Below are 24,155 nucleotides of genomic sequence, written 5' to 3'. Positions count from 1 at the left end.
AACATCCACCTCCTCTCTGCTCCCTCTCACAATGTCCTCATTTCTCAGCTCTTCAGTTTTCCTTCCATCTAATTTCCATATGGCTGCGGATACCTTTTGTCTTCAGAAAAGCCTCAATCAAGAAGTCAAAGGGATGAATCCAGTAATGGTTTCACTTTAGACTGTTATCATTTTTTGTTTCTATAATTGCATCTAATGTTTTAATGTCGGTCATTTCCAAAAGTGAAACTTTTTTTTATTCAGAATCATTACAAACAAATTTAAAAATCATTGTTAATTAATTAATGTTAATTAATGTGACTTTTTTGTGATTATAAGAAAAAGATTAGAGAATCAGAATCGAAATGCTGCTTAGTGATTTAAATGGAAGCGGAGACTCTAGAGCCATGAACCTTTCTGGCCAAAGAAAAATAAATTATTATTGATAGTCAGTTCTGGCTGAAGTTCTTCTATAACAGTTAAAATAAACATTTTTTTTACATCACTGCTGACTTTGAAACAAATTCAAGAGGCTTCTGATGACAAACCATTCAAAGGTTTGAAATACTGAGCAAAACTTTGGTCAAATGTTTGATATTCTGTAAGATTTATTTACAAGTAGAAAAGCTCAGTGTTTTCTGAAGCCCTCAATCATCAATCAATCATCTATCTGCTGATGAGGTGAATGGAGATGCTGCTATTTTTTCCAGCAGGACCTGCTGGAAAAATCTATCAGCATCTGTCAAAAATGAAGATTAAAAACGCCAAACCCAAAGACGAAGATGACTTGAAGGCAGCTACTGAAGCATCATGGGCTTCCATCACTCCTACACAGACACAAACTGCATGAAAGAAACGCCTAAAACATTAAAATCTGTGTAAAATAACTATTTCTTTATACAAGTTCTACTTCATGAACTAACTGATGGAACACCTTGTATGCTTTCAGATGAAATTGCATCAAGTTACCCTCTTTGATCCCCATGGTTACCAGAAGCCTCCGGAGCATTTCCTCATCTGTCACCGAATACCAAATATTCCAGAAGTGGACAAACCAGACATTCCCTCTCCCCGGGCCAAACTTTTATACAAGGCTTCAGGAAATGAAAAGAAAAATCCTAACTGGCTGGTTGCTTGGCAGAACATTTTAATTAGTTAAAAGAAAATGAAGGACAGAAAAACGAATATTGAAAATGACTTGGAAGTTTACGAGCCTGCAAAACGAGAATGAATTGGAGGAAGTTGCAGCTGTTTAGCATGTCTACTGAAAGACCAGTTTAGCAATTCAGCAGAAACCTCCTATGGTATCTGTAGGGGTAAAGATGTGGGCTTTGTCTTGCAACCCATCCCAATGTTTTCCTGGAGATTTTCTGCGGCATATCTTGGGCCATCAGTGTGATAGCTGAGGTTTTGATGCGCCACAGTAAATTTGTGCAGCAAATTTCAGTCGGAATGACGAAAACGAGACAGACGTTCAGGCTCATTCAATGTCGTCATTCAGGCGTAAAACGTGAGTACAGACGCGTGTCTCTGAATGTCAACAAACCACAACAATGCTGCCAAAAAACAATCTTCCTCTGCAGTGATGTCACACTGAAAGGGATGACCAAGCCAAGCATACTTTACAGGTTACCACTGAAAGAGTAATAACATCATATGATGTGACGCGTAGTTTCCATTGTCAAGGTGCTTAAAGTTATAATAGTTTTACAGTAAAATTGATCAAAATGAGTAATTTGGGTTTGCAGTCTCCCCTTTAGTTTGACATTTTTTATCCATTTTATTAGTGTTTATAAATGAGAACTGGACTGAGTGACCCCCACACCCGTTGGCATTTCAAACAGGAAGTACCCGCTGGTTCCAAGAAGCCCATCAATCCCATAAAATTTTAGAGAAATAAACAGCTATCATGATAAATGTCAAAATTCTTGCTCTGCTATCTTTTTTCAACTTGTCCTGTCCAACAGCTGAGAGCTGAAAGCTTCTCTTGTTGGACATATTTTACTGTTACAACAGGGGTTGTGAATCTTTTGACACACTAGGTGTATATCTTAATAAACCCCTTTTGTAATTTAGGCTAAACGTTATTCATCTTGTATTTTTAACCGTTTTTTGTTGGACCAGACGGAAAAGAATAGGAGGCAAGAAGAGAGTGGGATGTTGGGGGGGGACTATAGATGGGGGGGGGGGGGGTGTAAAACCATGGGTTTAAATTCATTACGGTTAGGTTTACAAGTAATACAAATCTAAAAAGGGCGGGGCCTGTCCACACACATACTCAAATGTTATAAACATACCTGCTGGCTCCAAAAATGTTCACATACAAATGTCAGCATGTACACAATACAACTCATGTTCACACACGCATACTTATGCCTTCAGACAAACTAGTGTGAGACCTTTCATTCAGTCACGCAAACTATTTGTGCAAAGGTGAGAGAGCACCTGTGCTCGAGTTTAGATAGAGTGGTTGCCATAGAAACCGTGACTCAGACCAATCGCTGCTTGCCGATGATTTCCGATTCCAATATGGCGACTGCATTGCCTTTTTTAATGTTAGAGTTGGAAGTAAGTCATTTTCTCTGGATGATGTGGCACTCACACAATCCAGCTCCCATTTACAGTCGATTTTTCTTCATTCAAAAACCAAAGTGACCTTTGACCTCACAGTTACTAAACCAGAAAGCTCCATTCATCCTTAGGGCTGTCAATTGAATGAGGGTGTGTCTGTTTCTGAGCTCTTGTGACACCTTCTTTACACCATGGAAAAACAGATAAGTCACACCAAAGCTCCTTTGAAATGTTATGGAACAGTAGTTTGAACTGGGTGTCTCCACCTTGTCCAGTCCAGCAGCTGAGCAAACATAAGAGCTGAAGGCCTCTAATGTTGGACAGATTTTACTGTGTCAGTAGGGGGTTAAGAACTTTTGGACACACGAGGTGTATATTTGTATAAACCCCTTTAGTATTTATGGATAAACTTTATTTGTATTGATTATGTTTGCATTTCGCGTTGGACCAGACAGAATCGAGCAGAATGAGAGAGAATGGGATTTTAGAGATGGGTGCAAAAACTAAATTAAAAACGGGGAGGGGGGTATATCATTATTGCTGTTAGAGGCAGATGTTAGTCAAAAGGGTTGGGTTCGTCTATAAACACACTTACCCACACACTCTAATATTACAAACATACCTGTTGGCTCCAAAACACACACAAATATAGAATAGAAACTTGACAATGTCCTCCAGGGCTTGAGCGTAAGACCTCGGTGAGGGCGGGGTTTCAGAAACGAGGCCTTTGCTGAAAACTAATAATCTACCAGATTAATAGGTTTGTGTCTATGGGAAACATGCCAAACTCTCCGTCTTGACAAATACTCTCCAGTGATCATGTCAAAAGCTGTCAAACAGCAATCCAATTACAGACACAGAGCTACGTTTGTCCTTTTTGTGGTAAAATTCTTTTACTTTGTTGTTGCGCAAGGCGGATCACACTGAAAATAAAGCTCACAATAAATATTTCGTTTGCAAAAGTCACATAGTGAACCACCATGAATTCCTAGAGAAGGTGTGAGCTGACTCAGCTTGTTCTATGTTTAGCTTTTTAGGATAATACAGCTTTTCAGTTAAGATTTTGTTTGGAAAAACAGGTCAAAGACACATTCCTTTGCTGTAAAAACTCATCATAGGGATTTTTTAAATTACATTTACTTCAACCTTTACACATTTTTCCCTGGGTGTCGTAATGTTTTTGCTGATTGAGTAACTGTCAGAAGGTGCATCCCACCTGAACACGCCCCTTGGCAGTCGTTGCTGCTACACCATGTATTAACCATCCCAGCAGCCTCACAGGCTTCCAGAGCGTGCTTGGCTCACCACGCAGAAGGAAGTGGACCTTCAGTCAGAGGACCAGCAGTCAGAGGACCAGCAGAGAGCAGGCATGAGGACCTGCTGCACCGACAGATAGTTTCAGTGACGCAAGAAGGCTCTGTTGATAAAAGGTAAGCTAAAAACAATAGATTACAAAAGTCCAATTATTTTAGTTTTTGTTACAGTGTCAAACGTTATATTTTAGTTAAGTTATAGTTGTTAAAAGTTATATTTTCTTGTCTTCTAATAACGTTTCTAGCCTTTTTATTTAAAAACATTTTTAAAAAACATTCATTAGTTTTGAAACCAAATGGATTTTAATTCAGCGTAATTTATTATTTATATTTAATTTATAACAATTTATTATTTACAGTAAACAAATGAATGTTAAGACTTAAGTTCCTGTGAAAACCTGAAACTTCAGGCAAAAATAGTGAGAATGGGGGGTGACCGTGCTCATGAGACTCGTTTTTCCACTTCTAAGAGTCTTTCCCAATCTTTTCCTTTATGCTTCAATTCTTTGTAAATCACACTTGACTCTCTCTGACCTTAGAAATGCAGCAGAACTTTGAATTCACAAACCTAAGGCGTGTTTGTCAGCATGCTCTGAAATATTTCACTTTTTTTTGTTTGGAAAGCTCAGCACGTTTCACATGAAACAATCTGAATTTTTGATTAAAAAAAACGTTTTGAAATATGTTGCGCTAGGGAAAGAAAAAACACAAATTCACTCTGAATTTTATTCCACAAATTAAAATTCAACAAAAATGGATTTTTTTTTATTTCTGTTGTAAGTGTTTAGTAATGTTTTTGTGGTTATATTTATCTGATATGATGTTATAGCTCGAATTTAGAAATGTATTTATTTGATGTAAAATGTATTTGATCTATTCAAATGGTTGTTTTCTATGTCTTAAATGTGAGTCGTGGTAACTGGATTTAAAATTTTCTGCAAACGTTTCAAAGAAGATTTTAAATCCAGTTAACTTTAAGGCAATGTCACCTGGATAAATGAGAACATTTATTTACCATATTGCTGCACATTTTAGGGGGGAAACCCCGAAAATGTGCAGGAATATTTGACAGCAGCAATGAAAAGAGAAGATCATTTTTATCTACCTTTAAGGATTCTACATGTCCATGTTGCATTAAGTTTAATTTAATTTACTTAATTTAAACTTAATTTAAAATTCAAGTTTTCTTCTCTTTACATTTAGTTTTTACTTCAGCCAATGGCTAAACCTTCTTGGAGTTGTTACTGTGGGGTCTCCTAGTCTGGCTACACTTTGAAATTTGTCAAAAGTTCTTACCCTATTGCCAGACTTTCGGTTAGTAAAATAAAAAAATCCGCCATCCGGGAAAGACAATGATCTTACCAAGAATTCTTATTTGAAGAAAAAAATTCAGAGGCATCAGCAGTGCGTGACTTGTGGGTTTATCTGGAACTACGTCAGAGATTAAACCAGAATTACGAGTGAGTTTTTTATGTTCTGGTTTTCAGAGTTCATTCCTGACACTCCATAAAAATATTTTATTGAAAAAAAGGAAACAAAAATCTTTGTAGACATTTATTGATCCTGTAATCTTATAAAAAAAATATAGTCCTCATAAAGAATTGTTAGTAAGGAAAAAGCTCAACTTGCATTATGTGCATCAAACCACTTCAGCTCCAAGAATTACTTTAACATCTACTTAAATACAAAAGTACTTTTTTTTTATAGAAATAAATTCGGGTTAAACATCTTTGGTCCACTTTTTTACTAAATGTTACGGAAAATAGGGTCAACTTTCCAATTTATCCAAATTAAATTGTCTAGAAATTTTTACTTCAGACAAAAAGAAGTTGATCCATTTTTTTCCAAGTTTAACCAACTCCCTTTTTGTTTTTCAGCTGAATGGCACGGATCTGTCGGCTGCGTAACGTGTTGATCTGTGTGGGCACGCCATGTGTGCTCATGCTCCTGATGTCCGTCTACCTCACCTTCTCCTTGTACATGGTGTTGAATGCATCTGTGGAGAATATGAAAAACTACAACAGCGGCCCTCTCTTTGTGGCTCCAGGAACAAAAACAAACGGCACGTTCTGGGAAAAAGAAAAGGCTATTTGGAACCAGCTCCAAAGAGTCGTGGACCTCAACTTCAACCCCATCCTGTATCCGACCCAAGCCAAGGCGGAATCAGAGAGGGTCTACTTGAATGAGTCATTTCTGCAGCAAAGTTTCTCTAAAGTAGCAAACATGGACTCCATGAAGGACAAGTTTGAGAAGCTACCAGAGAACATGCTGCATTATTCCAGATCCATGCAAAAGAGGAGCTACCCCGTCCTGATCCAGCCAGACAGGGCGTGTGGAGCCAAAGCGAGGCGTGAGGATCAGACGCCTTTCATTCTGTTCGCTATCAAGTCATCAGAACTGAACATCAAGAACCGACAAGCCATCCGACAGACGTGGGGTCAGGTGGGATGGGTGCAGGGGCAGAAGAACAGCAGCAACAAAGAAGAAGAAGAAGTAGGAGGATACGTCCGGAGGGTATTCTTACTCGGCAAAGATAACTCCCAATTTTCCTCTCCAGATTTGACTGAACTGCTGAAAGCGGAGAACAGACGTTACGGAGACATCCTGCAGTGGGACTTTGAAGACACCTTTTTTAACCTCACCCTGAAGGACGTCCTCTTCTGGAGCTGGTTCTCGCGTAACTGTGGTCAGACTCTCTTCGTCTTCAAGGGCGATGACGACGTCTTCGTCAACACTCCAAAACTCATCTCCTACCTCCACGAAGAGCTGAAGAAACCGCACGCGCACGCCACCATGAAGGAATTCATGATCGGAGACGTCATAGGAAATGCGATGCCGATCCGAGGGGAGACCTCCAAGTACTTTGTGCCGGACAGCTTCTACAAGGGCATCTACCCCAGCTACGCAGGTGGAGGAGGGGTGGTGTACTCGGGCCATTTGGCTCGACGCTTGCACTACATCTCTAAAACCGTCCACCTGTACCCCATCGATGACGTCTTCGTAGGGATGTGCATGCTTCGCCTGAACGCACTCCCCATCCATCACCCTGCTTTCCTCACATTTGACTTCTCCAGAAAGGATATTGAGCAACCTTGTTTGTACCACACCATCCTATTGGTCCACAAACGAAGCCCGGAGGAGCTGCTCCGCCTGTGGGCCGAGCTGAAAAAGACCCAGACGCAATGTCGGGACGTTCCTCTGCGGGCGCCGGTTACAAAGAAACTTTCACTGGAACCACCAAGTTAATGTTTGAGGGCCTAACTATGGAAGTATATGTGTCTAAAATGTAAAAATAAAAGTCAATACCGGAAATGCTTTTCTTTTTCACGTTCGTTGACTCAAAAATAAAATGAAAAATCAATCCGCCAAGCGGCATTTTCGTTTTTTCTTCTTTTGATTTTTCATTTTCATTTTGAGTCAACGAACGCATTGTGAAAATGGAAAAGCATTTCCGGTATAAACTTTCATTTTGAAATATGAGACACATATTCTTCCATACCAGAGGGCCTGCATATCGACACCACTGACTTGAATCTTGATAACTTTATCTGCAACACTGTGACCCACAAGCATAATATGAAAGTGTTTCCCTAAAGAAGGTAGAGTCATTCAAGTAGAAATTCTGTATTTATTCTGCATTTTATCAGCCTTTTTAAAGAAGCATTTATTTTTTTACAAATGTGCATTTGTGGATTAGAATTTCACAGCTTCCGTTCCTTTATTCAATCCACTTTTTAAGGGTTGTTTGTATTTTCTGGTGACACATGAAGGCAGTTTAGAAAGATTCTGTTCAGGGAAAAAATGATGCACTCAACTACATTGCACAAGTGATGAGTTATTTTCCTTTGTTCCTTCTGTCACACTCTGTGTTTGTCATCATATCCTCTCTAGTGATCGCTGAATCAGTCTAAACCAGCTAATTTAAACACAAACAGAACTCACAGACACGTTTCAGAAAATTTTTATTGAAGTTTTGTACAAACCCAGCTGTAATTTATTTTTTAATGTGAGGTCAATCGCCTTTTTTATTTTGAAAAATAAACGTGAATGTTAATTTGAAATTTAGAGATTTCTTTCGTACGGACAGAAGGAACATTTGTGATGAGAAATATTTATCGATTAAAATTTGCTGCAGGACTTGAGTGTAAAGTCAAATGTGTTTTTGTTTTTTAATCTTGTATCTTGTTTCTTTTGGTTTTGGAGGGAAATCTGGATTCATTTTCAGTCGGGTTCGTTTTGGTCCGCTTTTTTCTGGTAATGAGTCCTGCAAAGGAGTTCTTAGAAAAAGTTAGGAAATCTTTTTGCTCAAACCTGTTGGCTATGGATGAATGGAGCTGTACTGCTGAAGGAAGATGCAGAGTGAAAATGTTTTACTTGTCCTCCGAGTTTCGATGTCATCAATTGGCTGAAAGAACAAGTGAAAGATACCTGCATGGCGTTTCCGCCTGAAACAACTCCGACGGTGCCAGTAGGGCAGCTGCAGGGTCATCAGCCAGGGGCCACCCTTCATTGATGCCACGGTGGTGGAGCAGCGGCGGAGACGTCTTCCCGCCGCCCCCTGCAGCTGCCCCTAGGACCCATCTTTTTTCCCCACAAACTGTACTTCCTCCTCAACCAAAAGTGGAAACTGTCTTTTTTCGCCTCTTCCCCCAAATCCTTGGCTGCCTTCCTTAACTTAGACCTAGTCACTATCTTCATAAGCCGGAGCTAGGTGGATGTTCCAACAAAGCCCCTGCTGCAAACCTCCACCGGGCAGATGACGGCATTCAGCTACCACCTCAGTGTATTTGTCCATTTTCCTTTCGTATGCAGCCTCCCTTTCTCCCTCCCAAGGGATTGTGAGCTCTGTCAGGATTACTGCTTTGGCTGCAGAGGACCACAGGATGGTCGCAGAGAGGTGGTAGTTATCTCTGGTGGGAACTTGAGCTGACGGCTGAGGTCCACCCTTATGTTCCAGTCACATCCTGGTGTTAGCAGTGATGGTGTCCCTCTCTGGATGGTGTTTTGTTCTCCAGCTGGTAATCTCACGCAACTTCACATCAAGCGCTGATAGAGGATGAATTGATAGCACCACACTTGAACTACAGAGAAAAATTGAGAGGTAAACAATGTAGTGGCTGATTCCCTGGTTACATTTTCTGAACTTTGTGGTGTTTTTTTATGTGAAGGGGTTTTGTATTTTATTTTGGTTTTGGTTCTAGTTTTCTTCAAGAAGCGCTGCAGTTCTTGAAATTGATAATGGACTTCGATGGAGCCTTTTCATTTACTGTGTCGTTTCTTCTCAATGAAACTTCCACTTTCTCTGATGGTTAGTCTTTTTCTTGTGTGTCGTCCGATTTTTTTGGGTTGTCTTAACAGTGGCTTTTGCTTGAACCGATGTTTATTTTAGCCCTTTTGTTCTCAATGTCGTTCTAGGAACGTCCACAGTTGAATGCAGTTTGATCCAGAGGTCAAGCCGGTTCTGTTGTGTTCCATTTGGCACTCCTTTCTTCTCTCAACTTGCTTTGTTTATGTCGGTGCAGCTGATGAGGAAGATGATGAGAAAATGTTTAGCTCTTTCAGTTCTGCGAAACCTCCCCTACCTGTGGCGACAGTTTCCAATCCCACTCATGTCTCACCTTTGTGGCTTCTCAATCGATGGAAATCCCGATTTCTCATGAAAATTACTTTAGTTTTGTAAAAAATGTCAGAAACTGTAGATTTCTGCTGATATATAATGTGGCAGCACGAATAAAAGGTTCAAGAACGCCACCTGGGGTTGCTCAGCCCCAGAATAAGAAAGGCAGGTGTAGGTCCTGTTCTAAACCAAGGCAGAGGCTGTGGTTTGCTTTAAAACATAATTTATTAGATTTCAGTTAAAAACAATGTTAGGAAACCCCTACATAAAAACAACAATCCTTGGTAAAAGTCAGTTAAAATATTCTAGAGGGGGCGCTTACCAAGGTGGTTAAAACAACGTAAAAACAAAGCAAACACGCTTGTTGTGAAGCACTGCACACGTGATGGGAAACCACACAGCACACTGGGATCCACCACCAGACACAGCAGTCCACCACCTCGGCCTCCCACCTCCTGAAACAAGAATAAAATTGACAATTAAACCCACACAATTAAACAGTAAAGATAAAAAGGTGATCAATGTTCATGGGCGCTGGGTAAGCCGCCCAACCACCGCTGATCAGCTTGTGGGAGCCGTTCACAGTCCGGTGAGACGCCACAGCAATGAGAGGTCTCCTGTGTGAGCTGAGCATATTGCTCCAACCAGTTCCGTCGTGGCGGGCAGTGGCAGTTTTTGATGTGGGCGAGGTGGGCGGTGGCCCAGGGCGGCACTTCATAGGGGGCTGCGTTGACCATGCCTGCAGCGTCATACTCAAAGAAATACTTACTTCAAAGAGGAGGCTTTCAGCTTTTATTTTGAAGGGTTAAACCACCGCCACCAAATTAACTCAAGTGTGTCGCACGCAGCCACATACCGGTAATTGGTAGGCATGTCCTACTTACCACAAAAAGATGCTGAATGACTTCACAGATACCAGTGTAGGGGTGCAGAATTTTCGTTAACCCTTGTGCTATCTTAGATGACCCCACCCTTGCATTGACGTGTTCTCCCTACCATGACAAAGGTGGATAAAGGTGGAAAGATTTCATGTAATCCATGGACACCAGTGAAGATCACAAATCATTAAAGAAAAAAGGTTCAGAGGACTGTCTAGTGGGTCTAGATGACCCAACTCCCAATGTTAAAGTGCCTAGGATAGCACAAGTTAAACTGGCTCTACAGCTCAGAGGAATTCTCTTAAAAAAAGAAAAATGCAAGAAAGTCTCAAAGAAAAAAGAATGAAGACAGAATGTTAAAACTTGAGTTTGACTGGATTTGCCCCAAATTTAAATAGTTGTTCAGGAGAATCCAAAACTGATCAGGAGGATCTGAACGCGCTCAGTAGCTCCTACTCTCCTCTGAGTAAATAATTGACTCGGTTAAAAAAGAATGGGAAATAATGGTAATTGAAAAATACAGACCATAATAACCTTGAAAAAGACTGCGTGAAGATATGAAGTCTTCAGTCTATAAATGTCACTCAATAAGGAAGCCTGACATTTTTAAAGAATGACACCAACAGCTTAGCTGTTGAAGAATAATTACAAATGTCATGAGTCATATTTTTTATGTCCTAAAAATTGGCTTCTCGGTGCCAGCAGGTACTTCCTGTTTGGAACGCGAGGGAGGAAGAGTTACTCAGTCCAACTGTCTAATACTGTTTATGGCTTCTCATTAAATAATCAGAACGCAACCAAAATCAAACATAACAAATCCAATCCAATGATTAAACATAATTTTTTAACAAATAGCATTTATTTGATTCCATTAGAGAAAATACGAGAACCGTCAGCAAAGATTTCCTGTTTGTCATAGAAACATGGCTCCATAGGAGATTTGCTGAAGAAGAAAAGCAGGAATGTGAGGAAAACAGCTGAAATTATCTCATCTGGATTCTTGCTGAGTTTCTATGATCACATAGAGACCGCTTCATGTGGAAACCATACATAAGGTTTCATAAAGTTCACTGAATGAGATCAACTCGCCAACAATCTGACCAGCAGGGGGAGCTGCTGCACAGAAGCCAACATTTGAAATCTTCCTAGATTCAGTCAGTCTGTGGTAATTATCAGTTCTCCATCGACCTTCATCGCTGCAGCTAAGAACCATTTTCAGTCACTGGTTTGTCCTCTTCATCAGTGTCGTCCTCCTCGCTCTCGCTGTACTGGTAGTTACATCGGTTTGTGTTTACAAAAAGGTCGCTGTCGTCCTCCTCGGAGCTGCATCCTTCCTCTTCCTCATGTTTTGTCTCCGCGTCCTCCTGACGCGTGTTTTCGTTATTGTGTGGCAGCTTCTCCGTGAAGCCCTCAGGCCTGGAGGGGAGCAGAGAGAAGCATGAGAGCCCGAAGCGACGCACACGTCCTTGTGTCTTCAAACTCACCAAAGCTGCTGTTTCTGAAGGTTCTGAATGTGATCTTTGTAGAGGATGAAGCTGATCTCCGCCTTCACCTTCTCTCCCTCCTCGATGGGATCCACAATCACGAAATCGCCTGAAAGTCGAGCCAAAAACACAAACCCCAAGAAAACGTATTTATAAAAATGACAGAATAATTGATTTCTATGACCAGTTTTTGCTGATCTAACTTCAGAATTTCATTACCTGTTCGTCTAAATTAAACAAGAAATTAAATTAATTTAGATTTAAAGGTTATAATATACTTTTAAGAGTTGTGGCTAAAATATGTAGTTTTTTTAGATGAGGAAAAACTGTTGTACTGTAATTTTTACATGAATACAGTTTGCTGAATAAATAAAAATAAAAAAAATAAAAAATGTAGGCAAAATTAATTTGTGATCATAATTTAAAAAGCTTTATTAGAAAATCTAAAAGTTAAATGCAAGTGGAACAATTCCAGACAAGAGTGTTTCCAAAAATGTGCTGATAGTTGATGTGCACAAACCCCCCTTAAACCAAAATGATGTCCAGATATTTAGGTTTGAAATACCTGAACATCGTTTTTATAAATCTGAAAATGTTCTTGCATTGGCATATCTTCCTTCTAGCCTGAAATCCAATCAGTTTTATGCACAGTTCTAATGTTCGAATGGTGTTGCCTCAACAGACAATAGGTCTTAAAACCAGGGAATTGAATCCAAGACTTCCATGTTATGAGGTTGGTTTGCTCTCCAACAGCCCCTCCTAAATGTATACAGTAAATCGACAATGTGTAGTTGCTTGTCTTTCAGCCTTAAGTCAAACCAAACACGTCTTTCTCTCCCAAAACCTTTTTTAGAGCAGTTTCAGGCATGTACATCTATAAACATCAGGAATAGTAACCGTTTTATAATCCCGTACCTCTCTTGATCCAGATGTTTTTCCGGAACTTGGTGGGCATGCTCACCAGGAAAGTCTCCCCCTGAGCCGTGACTGCTTCGTGCAGATTGTTGCCTCGACTTCCAACAACCTGAGGATGTGCAGTGGATGAAAAAAGGGAAGGAGGAAGTTTTTGTAAGATTGTTAACATTTTTTTACATTCCTGTTGATCTTTAATTATTAGGACAGTATTCTGCAAAACACTGAGTTCACCTTTACAATCTGCTGGTTTTCTGTCGGTGTGACAAAATCTCCAAGAACTTCCTTGACAACATGTTTGCGTTTGGTGGCCTGGGACATTATAGACAGTCAAGTGGTGCTTTGGTCGCCAGCTAACACAAAGAAAAGACAAAAAAAACTTAAAAATTGAATTTTTAGTATTCAAAGTTCAAGTTAAGATGCTTTTTGTTTTTTTTGTATGCGACACGATGTATAGTCTGAGGTTAAAATAAAGTTTGCTTCATTTAAATACAAAAGAGTTAATACTTTCCGAGGTGAGGGGGATCGTTGTGCGCATGTCAAATCAAATGTCCACCAAAAATTAGCAAAGCTAGCACTAGCACGGACAGAAATATCTCAAAACCCATTTCCAACCCATAAGGACGAAACTTACATAATTGGTAAGGGGAAAAGCATTATTATTATCATTGTGCAAGTTACCAAATATTTGTTTTTCCTTTAAGCTATATATACAATATATATATTGACATTCGAAATTTAAATCAATAATGCTAACGACTTAGCTGTGTAAGCAAACATTAGACCGTAACTTTTTTTCGTTCGTCGGTTTATTTACCTTGGAAAATAGATAATATTCTTTCAAAGTAGGATTTGAACCGGCAAAAGAAAAACTGAATAAAAACGGAGCAGAAATATTAGGACTTGAACAGAAGTTTTAGCCGTTTAGAGTCGCGTGCGGTTGTTAGTAAAAACACGGTGGAAGTAACCAAACACTTCCGGTATCACTGTTTGTGTGTTCAAAATAAAAGAACCTGTTTTGTTCACTTTAAATAGTAGTGCCTTTAAAAGGAATGATAAAACCCCATTAATGCTTGTTTCTTGTAAATAAGAATGAGTATAATCCTCCACATATCACAAATGTCACCAACATTTTTTTAAACTTTTTTTTTTGGTTTTGTTCAAACATGTTTCTTCTGAAACACCAATGATTACTTCCTGAAGTCTTGCCATGACCTGTAGGAAATGTAGTTTTTAGGCCATGAGTAACGTTCAAGATCACCAACATGACAAATTCAGATGTGCCAAATTAATGTCTTTTCTAGGTAAAAATTCACCATTGTAGACTGAAAAAGCGTAAACACTCTCCCTCTCTCTCTATATATATATAAAACTGAGGTTTTCGCCTTTTATATATATATATATCTATATATCTATATAGATATATCTATATCTATATCTATATCTATCTGCAATGGGAATGATTCCATATACACACATATATATATCTATATAGATATATATATGTGTGTATATGGAATCATTCCCATTGCAGATACTCTCCAACTGGATTGTTGATTTAGTCCAGGATTCCCCTTAAAGTGTGGAAAGACTTATGCTAAAGTTTATCAAGTACCATGTAACCCTTGTGCTATGCTAGGCACTTTAACGTTGGGAGTTGGGTCATCTAGACCCACTAGACACTTCTCTGAACCTTTTTTCTTCAATGATTTGTGATCTTCACTGGTGTCCATGGATTACAAGAAATCCTCTTCACCTTCATCCACTTTTGTCATAGTAGGGAGAACACATCAAAGTAAAACTGGGGTCATAGAATAGCACAAGGGTTTAATATAGGAAATCACTGAAATCCCTACAATAGTTTACCAAAGTCATAGTTAAAACCACCTCAATATCCAGAGGCACAAAAAGGTCAAAGAGCTACATAACAATTTATTAAATAATGGAGTGAACACATGTATGCATTTCTGGTATTGAATTTTATTTTTAATTATGCTCCAGAAAAAAACTTCCATACACAAGAGAATTAATGGTTCCAATCTCTTTATTTAGTTTTTGCCCATAATTCATCATTACAGCAGTCAAAATTGCATTTCAGGTGTGTAGTATTGTGTAGACCCCAGTAAAACCAAAGTACTAGTCTTTCAGGAACACAATAATACTTCAAAGAACTTCCAGTTAAGCTGAAGAGGCTTCAAGCTTTGGGCTCAGTCACTGCAAGTGGAAAATGAACTACACTCAATACTGCATTTTTACACGGCATCTCTATAAATTGCTGGAGGAAACCTGCTGGTATGAATCATGCACACAAAGCTTGTTTTAAGAATACTGTAAAGCTTGATGAATTGGAGTTTTCACTGGATAAAGTGACAAGGAAGAGGAGGTCTGAAGTTAAATTGTGCAACTTTGTTTAACGGAGTCTTGGATTGTAGTCTTCATGTGTTTTGTAAAGATGATAGAGCAGAACAGCAGCAGCAGCGGTGATGTTAGCACGTCTCCATGTTGGAATGCGTCTGTAGCTTTGAATGTGTTTAGTTGATTACAGCGGATGAGCCCATCCTGTTGATGCCACAGGCGTTGGAACCTCTTTGCAGGTAATAGTAACCCTAGAAAAATAGATAAACAAGCTTGAAAAGAGCCACAGTGTAAATGAACAAACGGGTTGGTAGTGGCTGTATTCACAGGTCGACATCAAAGGTTTTGCATTTAGAACACCTGTTTTTTTTTTTTTACAGGTATATTACATTTCATGCGTAATCTTTTACTTTATTTATTTAAAGACCCACTCAGAAAAGAGTCGTGCTTTTTGTGTTTTTAATATGTTCCTGTGGCATTTTTTGGATGATGGAGAGCATATACTGTATAAAGAAAATGAATCTTAAAATTGCATTTCTGTGTATTTCCTTCTTCAAATTGTTGTGAATCAGGAGCGGACACAAAAATGCCATTTGAAAAAGAGCATATTTGTGACGTAGAAAATAGTTCCCTGCTCCGATCCATTCTGATTCACTAATGGACGACTAGATCCTCGTACGTCTTTGTTTTCCTCGTCTTAGCTGGCTCAAAACTGTTAGATTTGGGGTGTGAGGGGCTGTGAGCTGGCAGGAGAGCAACAGAGAGCTCCCAATGATGGGTGACGGGAAGGGGGTTGTCCCACACCAGCAGTCCCGCCCACAGCTCAGAGGCAAATTTCTAATGAACCACTGCCCCTCTGCAGACACTATGTCATAGAAAACGACAGATTTTTAAAATTTGGCTAGAAACGGCATAATTTTTTATTAAAAGACCACTCGGAACACTTTGAAAATAGATCAATAGATGACCGGAGTGGGACTTGAAGAAAAAGTTTGTATATAACCTGCTCGCCATAATCCTCGCCCCAGCTGTTCTTGATGGCCCAGAATGGGATCCCATTACCTAAAAAAAAACAAAAAAAAACAGTTTATACAAATGCATTTTACAAAATTAGTATTGTTTCTGTTGATAAGCAAACAAACGGAGGGCCTAAAGGATCAAAGTAGTAAAAAATAGTGAGGATAAAGTAGAATAAAATCCTTACGTTCTCCATATCCCACTAGGAGAACGGCGTGGTCGATCATCCAGGGGTTGCAGAAGATCTTCCAAGGGTGAGAAACGCCCTTTTTATAGAACTAGAAAGAGATTAAGAAAAATACAGAACTATGATTATGGACAGATATGTAGATATACAAAATGTAGAAAAGATATAAATGGTATAGCTGTTAATACTTACAGTAAATTTGAACTGTGTGAGGATGCATTTGGGTGTGTTGGGAATTAATTGAACTAAATGAGTGTTTATGCAGCAGAATGTGTCAGATCTTTCCACGTGTGTGTGTGTTTACCTTTGCATGAGTACCTATATGTGTGTGTCCTACAACGAACGTGTATCACTAGAGAGGGAACAGGACTATAATAGATGTGTTAGTGTAGTAGGAAAATTGGTCTAGGGCACCGGGTAGAGAATTAATACGGCTTTTACTTCTGGCCACTCCCTTTCAGATATTTGTTTTGTTTTTCTTTCTTCCCCTCAAAGTATACGTATGAAATAAAACATCATCAACTACGGGAACACAAAAAATGTGAAGTAAAAGGGCTAAAAACCAAAATAACCATCCATTTATAGTTGAAACTGTGAGATAAAATGTCTCACCTGCATTGCAAAAGCATTCAAAGCCACAGAGATGGGTCCATTCTCTGCCAGCCAAGCTGCGATCTCTGAGGAGAAAGACAAAAAAAAAAACGTGAAAGGAGAACGTCCACCGCAGACTTGTTCTGTCTTTAAAACAGACCATTGACACGAGCCAGTGGGTTTTGCTCCTCTTACCCCTCTCATCTTTGGGGAGCTCCACAGAGCTATTGATGTAGGCGGCCACCTTCCTGTTGGTGAAGTCGCACTTCTGCTTGTGTCCTGTGTAGGAGTAGTCTGTTTCGCTCTCCAGACCACCTGAGGTGCAGCAGGAGGAAGGGAACAATCAGCATGAATTGCTAGAAAACATAACAATAAAAAACCAAAGCTGGCAGAAGTATGTGCAACCGATGATTAGACTTCCCAATGTATTTATGGCATTCCGCAAGGGCCAGTGCTAAGCCCCTGACCCTTTGTTTTCATAAGCCCTTTTTAAAACCCACACTTCTCTTTATTCTGCCTTCGACTTTTTCTTTATGGCTAAACTTCCACAGTTTTTTGTAAAAGCAAATGTAAGAATACTTTACAAGTAACATTTAAAGCTAATAAAGATCATAAATTTAATTGTTTGTTGTGGTCAAGATTAGGTTATAATTTGACAAAGGATCTGAACACCCAAGATTATTAAAGAGGGAATAAAATCTGGATTTTTGTGTCAGTTCTAGATTGCGGAAACACTTCACAGCAAACAGCGTTTTTGTTTTTTTTGCTTAGCAAAAGTGACAATAATCTAATGAAAATGTACACATTATGGGAGCCGAAAAGCATTTTTTCCTTAGGAAGAAAAAGCAGGATTTAATCACTTGTTGTCATTTTTGTTACTCCCTTTTGAATATTATTTTAACGCTTTGACCTCTGTAGATTTTTTTTTTTACTTTCATGTTTTTGACCTTTTATTTGGCAGCCTTTTTTCACTGTTAAACACGTCTGAATTCAGCATCATGCTTAAGTGAACATGTCTGACAAAATGCAAATAGAGGTTTTTTTTAGGTAAGACCCACCTTTTTAACATGGCTTTTAGATCATCTTTTCTAATTTTTTTCTCGTTTCTCATTTTTTCCTGTATTAAATTAATTTACTTTATATAATTAAACATATTGTATGTATGTAATTTCAACTTCTGATGATGATCTTAGCCTCAGTGTTTCCCTATGACCTGTTTAGTCTGTGGTTGTTACCGTGGCGATCGCCCTAACTGGGTCCGCCGGGGTCCAGCACTGCATCCTCACAGCTGTGGTGTGGACTATGGCAGAGTTCCTGTTGCTCAGCTGGCTCCCGGTGTAAACAGATTCCCACTATACCGTTTCCTCACGGCAGAAGCCAAGGCTTTAATTATTATGCCCGTATACATTGTGTGTGGGGTCATGGGGTGCATGCGTCAATGAAGAAGAGGGCAAAGGGGTGGGTTGGTTTTCATATGAATTTCAGTGTGTCTTGTTTTTTTATGGTTGTAAAGAACTTTGTGCTGCTCAAAGCTCAAAAAGTGCATTTTAGGAATTTAAATTGCAATGACAACGAGATATCTGAGGTTGCTTCAGAGTCGCCGTTCCTCACCCAGCTTCTCTATGGCCTCATAGGCGTTTGACGGCAGCCCGCCCCGGCATGCCTGGTCCAAACCGTCACAGTCAACCAGCTCTGAAGAGGATGGATCGATAATTCAGTCAAACATTCACTAACTTCATTTTGGATGCTGTTGTATAACTGCAGTGTTGGTGGTAGTTTGGACCTCGGCAGATGTCTGTACCTTGCTCAGAAAGCGACAGCAAAGTTCCATTTTTCAGGAACCACTGACCCTCGATGTTTCCTGTGACAGAAAAGGCCCAACAAGATCCACACATCCCCTGTAGAGCACACACACACACATCAGCAGGGATACACAGCAGACATCCGGTCGTCTTCCTCTGTAGGAGGTCTTCTCCTTGTTTCCACCTGGTTCTTAACAGGGCTGACGGCTCCATGGTCCCTCCAGTCCCAGCTGTCAGGGGCGGGGGTTTTGGCGGGAGGAGCTGGTTTCATTCCCCGGTGGAGCGTCCACTGACTCAGCAGGGGGTTCAGGTATGTGGAGCGAAATTCCTCCTCTGAGGAAAACGCAGACGAACAACCGTAAAACCTTTATAATGTTAAAGACAAAATCTGGGTCTTATCATCAGAATCTGGAAGCAGACACGTACCAGTCAGGTCACTGAACTTGGTCACTCCATATTCAGCCGAACCTTGATCCAAAGCCTGGAGCTTCTCGGCTGTCTTCAGGTTCTCCTGGAAAATCTGTAAACGCCGTTCAGCCTCTGACAGACCAAACAGAGCAATTTAGAATGAATACTTTCCAAAAACAACACATTTATTCAGCTTTTTAGGACTCTGCAGCTTAAACTGTCACAAAGGAAATCATTATTTTTCAGTGCAATTCTTTTCAACAGCGCACTGTGCTCTGCGTCCTGATTGGTTGCAGACAATTGTCAATCATTCTCCTGCATACAGAATGTATTCAGTTTGCCAAACTTGCATATTTCTTTGATAGCAAGCATATCTTTGTTTTCATTGTATACTCATTTGCAGTATATTCATTTGCACATTTTTTTTTTTTTTTCTTTTCTTTATTTTGCACATTTCTTTTGCACATCTCTTTACCTGCACTGTTATGTAAATAGCTCTTTAAATTATACCACATTTTCCTTGTTCTCTTTTTTATTTTTATTTATATTATTCTTACTCTTTTTTTCCTGTCAGTTGTTATGGTAACGAACAAATTTCCCACGTGTGGGATCAATAAAGTATTTCTGATTCTGATTCTGATTCTGATATACAAATTTCTCCATGAAGGTTTGAACTTTGAGTAAAAGTGTAAAAATGTTAATGTATGTCAGAGAAAAGTGCATAAAATGCATAATGCATGGCTTTACAGCCTTAAGACATCAAATTCCACTTTGTACATTTTAACTATCACAAGTTATTTTTAGAAGGAAAAAGAGGAAACACTGTACACTCATAAGTAGATGCTGCTGCATCTGAAATGTTGGACTTATGATCGAGAACAGCACAGCCTTTCCTTCCTAATCCTTTAAAGAAAGCAAATCCTGGCACACAATAACTTCAGCTGATTTTTGAAGAGTTTACATCAGATGGCTTTAAAAGTGCAAAATCCTGCACACAAAAAAACTACAGTTATTTGACACTTAAAGGTAATAAATGGGGACTGTTTGGAGAATTTTAGGATTTCATGCAGGCCGGACACGACTGTTGGTATTTTTAATCAATGTGCTCTGACTGCGGGAGCCACTCACCCTCCTGACTGCTGTAGTCCTTCTTGTACTTAACCATGAAGTCTTTAAACTGGCCCAGAAGCTGCACAGACTCCTGTCAGACGGAGCAGAACAATCAGGCAACAAGTTGGGATGCTGGTCTGTCGTCCACCTGGAAGACGAACCATTCTTACCTCCACAGGTTGGCTGTTGGTTGGTTCCGCCACCCTGTTGGTTTCTTCCACTTCAGCTGCTTTGAGACAGACAGATTCCCTCCTAAATGTTCTATTTCTATGACTTTAAAAGGGAAACGACTACATTGATTTTACAACAAAGAGTAACACAAATGTTACTAATTAAGCAGGATTTCAATATAAATGTATTTACAAGAATATTTTATAGAAAGTCATTTTAAAAAACTAAAGGTGGATTTCAGATAAAAGAATTAGACATTTTAGGCATCCTTAACCTCAATAAGCTATTGAACAAATAACATTTATTGGAGAACGTCCAATTCAGCGAACGAGTTCAGGCACTGCAGTTATCATGGTTTGCATTCTTTCAGCCAGTTTTGCAGGATTAGTAATTCCTGCCACGTGCTGCTCCGCCAGCGTGCAAACAGCTCCTCCAATAACAAGGCAGAACTGACTTTAGCTCCTTTGGGAGAGAAAACCGCCATTCCCTGTAATCCATAGGTGAGGTAGGAGACATCTAAAGAAGCGGAGATGTCAGCCAGTTCAGATGCTGACACGCTGCTGACTGACCTTTAGGACTGCACTTCTGCTTAAGCAGGGTTGAAGTGCCCTGCCAGGGGATGTCCCACACTTCAAACACACACACCTCAGTCTGAAACACAAAAGCACAAAGGAGGACAAAGGTGGCGGGCTTCAAAAGTCATTAATCTGGAGAATTAATGCTAATAATAGAGGACAGTTCTCGGAAGACAAAACAAGTTCAACTGTTATACAATTCTAGACTGTTATTTCAGGTCAAACTCATGACTCAAGACCATATGACTGTTGACAAATTTGTCAGACTGAGAGAAAAAAAAATTCTCATGTTTTTTTTTTTTTTTTTTAAAGTGGCAGTAAACATTTTACAAGCACATTAACAGGTGACCTCGAAAAACCAAATCCTACCTTCAGCTTCTGAGTCTCTGGATAGAAGTCACATGTCCTCACCATGGCGGATTTCTTACAGAGGGTGTTGCTCAGCTCCACTGTTATGGTGTAACGGATTCCTTTAACCAGCTGCATGATTTTTAAACAAAACAAGAATTAGTAGCATGTATTGAAATGCATCATACGTTATTACGCATTTATAATCGTTTCCCTGAAATTAGAAAAACGGTTGCATTTTATTTAGGTATATTGTAGGTGAATATGAATCTATTGGTTCTGCAGTACCTAGGATTTTCATAACCAAATATATAAAGTTCTGAAAATCAAATGTCACATAACTAGTGATAAAAACTGGAAAAAAAAAGTTTTCTTTTAAGGGATGAATTAATCAAAATAATAACTGAAGGTAGTTATTTGCCTGAAAAAAATGCATGAATTTGAAGAAAACTGAATAAATGGATCTGATGAATTAATTGTTTGATATTCATAAATGTACATGCTGGTGCATTTTGTTAAATTTTATGTACTTCTTAACTTTTTAATTTTATTTTGGATTTCGAAACTTTTTTTTTTTTTACAAATAAATAATCTTCACCAGAAATATTGAGAGTTTATTAAAAACCTAAATTATTCGTACTAAACGTACCAAAAAAAAAGAAACAAAATACATAATACAAAACCAATTTAGCCATTTGTTTTCCATGACTTATATTTATGTCCACCAACTTCCGCTATTATTTTGAAAATATTTCATCTTTTTTCTAGTTTGACGTTGATGACGTCAACCAGCTTGACGCATGATGTTTGCAAATTATGTCAAATCAACAGGGTTCTAACGATGTAAAATGCGCTGATTAAAAGTATCTTTGGAAAAAATAATAGTTTTAAATTGTAAAATGAAATAATTGGTAAAAATAAGGTTACAGTGACGCAATAAATATCTTTACCTGTTTGGTGGCGGAGACAAACCGGCTGATTTTGCGGAGGTGCATGGCGTTGGAGCCCCGGTTGTATCGCTCCTCTGCGAAAAGCATCACCTTCTTCAAGCCTGGGTCGGACTCATGAACTCCAATGGGAGATCCCGGGGGCCCGAACAGAGGCCGGTCGAGATCTTCTCCCAAACTGAGCACCGAACCCAGCACGGCGGCCAGGACCATCCATGGGATTAGCGCACAGCAGCGGAAACCGACCGACATGCTGACCAGCGGGCGTTGATGGGGCAAAAGGGATCGGAGCTCAGCGTCCTCTCAGTTAAAAAGGCGAATGTTTGTTTTAAAGTCTAAATAAAATCGATAATGGGCTAGATGTTGCGGTTATACAAGCAAGTCATCCTTGTTGTTGCCAAACATATGAAGCTGATTGTGGGAGGAGCCTGTCAGGGGCCTTCTTAAAGAGACAGTACCCAAATAAATCGAAAATCCTGATGAGAGTTCACTATATAGACGTCTCTCAGTAGAATTACACAAATTTGTAGTTACAGGTCTTAAAATCGCAACTGATAAATCACAACTAAATAGTCATATATTTAATTGCCTCCCTAATCAGATTGAATGTTGTGTCAAATGCTGCATTAACTTATTTCTAAGCATCATAACAAGACACCTATTCCCAAAGCAGAAGAAATCCATTAAATCAAAATTATGACTTAGTTATCTCTTATTTCTGACCTTGTAAAGATACCAAGTCAAAACGGAAAAGAAGATTAAGACGTAGTTGAGCTTTTTATTTTATTTTGTATTTTCCATCAATCAGATCCTTCAAAAAAGAAACATTAAGCCTATACCAACATTTATAAAGTATTTATAAAGTAAAAACAAGCAACACATTCAACTCATAAATAATACCTCAGTATATATTTATATGTGCAAATATTTACGAACCATTTTTTGCATCAGTTTAGCCTGCTTTGCATTAAGACAGTTTTATAGATTACGTTCAATAAAAAGTAATTGTTTAGACCCTACATCGGGCTGCACGGTGGCGCCCGATGACGCTTTTGCCTCACAGCGAGAAGGCCGTGGCTCAAATCCCAATTGGGTCCTTTATACGTGGAGTTTGCATGTCCTTCCCATGCATTCATGGGTTTTCTCCAGATCCTCGGCTTCCTCGCACAGTCAAACACGCTTCATGAGTTAATTGGTTGTGTGCGTGTGGGAGTGATTGTCTGCCCTGCAACAGACTGGTGACCTGTTCAGGGTGCAGTAGCTGGACAGGCACCGGCAACCCCGTGACCTTCAAAGGAATATACAGGTTATGAAAATGGATGATTGGACTAAATATTGTTTAATAAAAAATACATTAAATTATGTATCTTACCTGATATAGCCTAATTAAATTAAAAGTTGAAAAAAATCCCCCAAGTGACAGTTGTCATGTTGTTCCTATTTGTTGCCTTGGGAAATAGTGTGTGTGTGTGGGGGGGGGGCAGGCATTTTCCAAAAGACATTTCAATTATGACATTGTTTTTCAATTAATTTTTTTTAAACATCACTGAAACTTAATTTCAAAAATAGTTTTAAACAACAAAAGTAGTAAGGGGAAGACTTACAGAAGTGACACAAATTTTAAGATGATTACATTTTGGGACATTGTTTTAATTTGTTCACTTTACATGGAAGCAAATTATTAAAAAGTATTTTTGCAGACTAAACATCGCTGTTTGGTAATAGAAATACACTTTCATGAATATAGTAATTATTTTGTAACATGATTTAATTATAGACCAAATAATTATTATTCGATTTTATTTATTATTTTTTAGAGAAACTGCCGCATGATATTGCTAAATGGCATTTTGGTTGCAACAAAAAAAGTTTTAGTTGTTCTGTAAAAAA

General features: G+C 39.1%; 3 protein-coding genes across 4 annotated transcripts; 1 reads left to right on the top strand and 2 right to left on the bottom strand.

Moving 5' to 3' along the window:
• Window positions 1–3,806: 3,806 nt before the first annotated feature.
• LOC101159027 (N-acetyllactosaminide beta-1,3-N-acetylglucosaminyltransferase 2) lies at window positions 3,807–8,012 on the top strand. The gene is made up of 2 exons (XM_004073636.5): window positions 3,807–3,980; window positions 5,741–8,012. The coding sequence occupies exon 2, from the start codon at window positions 5,745–5,747 to the stop codon at window positions 7,107–7,109; it is 1,365 nt and encodes a 454-aa protein (XP_004073684.1). The 5' UTR covers window positions 3,807–3,980; window positions 5,741–5,744; the 3' UTR covers window positions 7,110–8,012.
• Window positions 8,013–11,194: 3,182 nt separating this feature from the next.
• On the bottom strand, window positions 11,195–13,739 carry eif1ad (eukaryotic translation initiation factor 1A domain containing). The gene is made up of 5 exons (XM_004073566.5): window positions 13,572–13,739; window positions 12,989–13,107; window positions 12,758–12,866; window positions 11,843–11,951; window positions 11,195–11,774 (listed from the first exon to the last, which is right to left on the bottom strand). Exons 2-5 carry the CDS (start codon window positions 13,073–13,075, stop codon window positions 11,561–11,563), a joined length of 519 nt encoding a protein of 172 aa, XP_004073614.1. The 5' UTR covers window positions 13,076–13,107; window positions 13,572–13,739; the 3' UTR covers window positions 11,195–11,560.
• Window positions 13,740–14,780: 1,041 nt separating this feature from the next.
• On the bottom strand, window positions 14,781–22,718 carry ctsf (cathepsin F). 2 transcript variants are annotated; one of them, XM_004073565.4, is made up of 14 exons: window positions 22,269–22,718; window positions 21,340–21,450; window positions 20,965–21,046; window positions 20,395–20,450; window positions 20,243–20,315; window positions 19,133–19,246; window positions 18,891–19,039; window positions 18,706–18,802; window positions 18,516–18,596; window positions 17,100–17,219; window positions 16,926–16,990; window positions 16,314–16,404; window positions 16,113–16,171; window positions 14,781–15,360 (listed from the first exon to the last, which is right to left on the bottom strand). In XM_004073565.4, the coding sequence occupies exons 1-14, from the start codon at window positions 22,515–22,517 to the stop codon at window positions 15,286–15,288; spliced, it is 1,422 nt and encodes a 473-aa protein (XP_004073613.1). In that variant the 5' UTR covers window positions 22,518–22,718; the 3' UTR covers window positions 14,781–15,285. The 2 variants fall into 2 exon arrangements, with proteins under 2 accessions (XP_004073613.1, XP_011478802.1); XM_011480500.4 differs by having other exon boundaries at window positions 20,395–20,453; window positions 22,269–22,709.
• Window positions 22,719–24,155: the final 1,437 nt, after the last annotated feature.

Source organism: Oryzias latipes, chromosome 10, assembly GCF_053564925.1.
Source record: "Oryzias latipes strain Hd-rR chromosome 10, Olatipes_Hd-rR_3.1".
Taxonomy (NCBI): domain Eukaryota; kingdom Metazoa; phylum Chordata; class Actinopteri; order Beloniformes; family Adrianichthyidae; genus Oryzias; species Oryzias latipes.
This window is presented reverse-complemented; position numbering and strand designations above follow the sequence as displayed.

Bases quoted from the DNA above. Each gene is read 5' to 3' on its own strand.
- LOC101159027 (XM_004073636.5), top strand. From the start codon at position 5,745: ATGGCACGGATCTGTCGGCTGCGTAACGTGTTGATCTGTGTGGGCACG.
- eif1ad (XM_004073566.5), bottom strand. From the start codon at position 13,075: ATGTCCCAGGCCACCAAACGCAAACATGTTGTCAAGGAAGTTCTTGGA. The intron at 12,867-12,988 runs GTGAACTCAGTG...GCACATCCTCAG, and splicing joins AAAACCAGCAGATTGTAAAG to GTTGTTGGAAGTCGAGGCAA. The intron at 11,952-12,757 runs GTACGGGATTAT...CTCGACTTTCAG, and splicing joins AAACATCTGGATCAAGAGAG to GCGATTTCGTGATTGTGGAT.
- ctsf (XM_011480500.4), bottom strand. From the start codon at position 22,517: ATGTCGGTCGGTTTCCGCTGCTGTGCGCTAATCCCATGGATGGTCCTG. The intron at 21,047-21,339 runs GTAGGATTTGGT...TTTGTGTTTCAG, and splicing joins CAGAGACTCAGAAGCTGAAG to ACTGAGGTGTGTGTGTTTGA. The intron at 18,803-18,890 runs GTGGAAACAAGG...TGTGCTCTACAG, and splicing joins TCAGCCCTGTTAAGAACCAG to GGGATGTGTGGATCTTGTTG.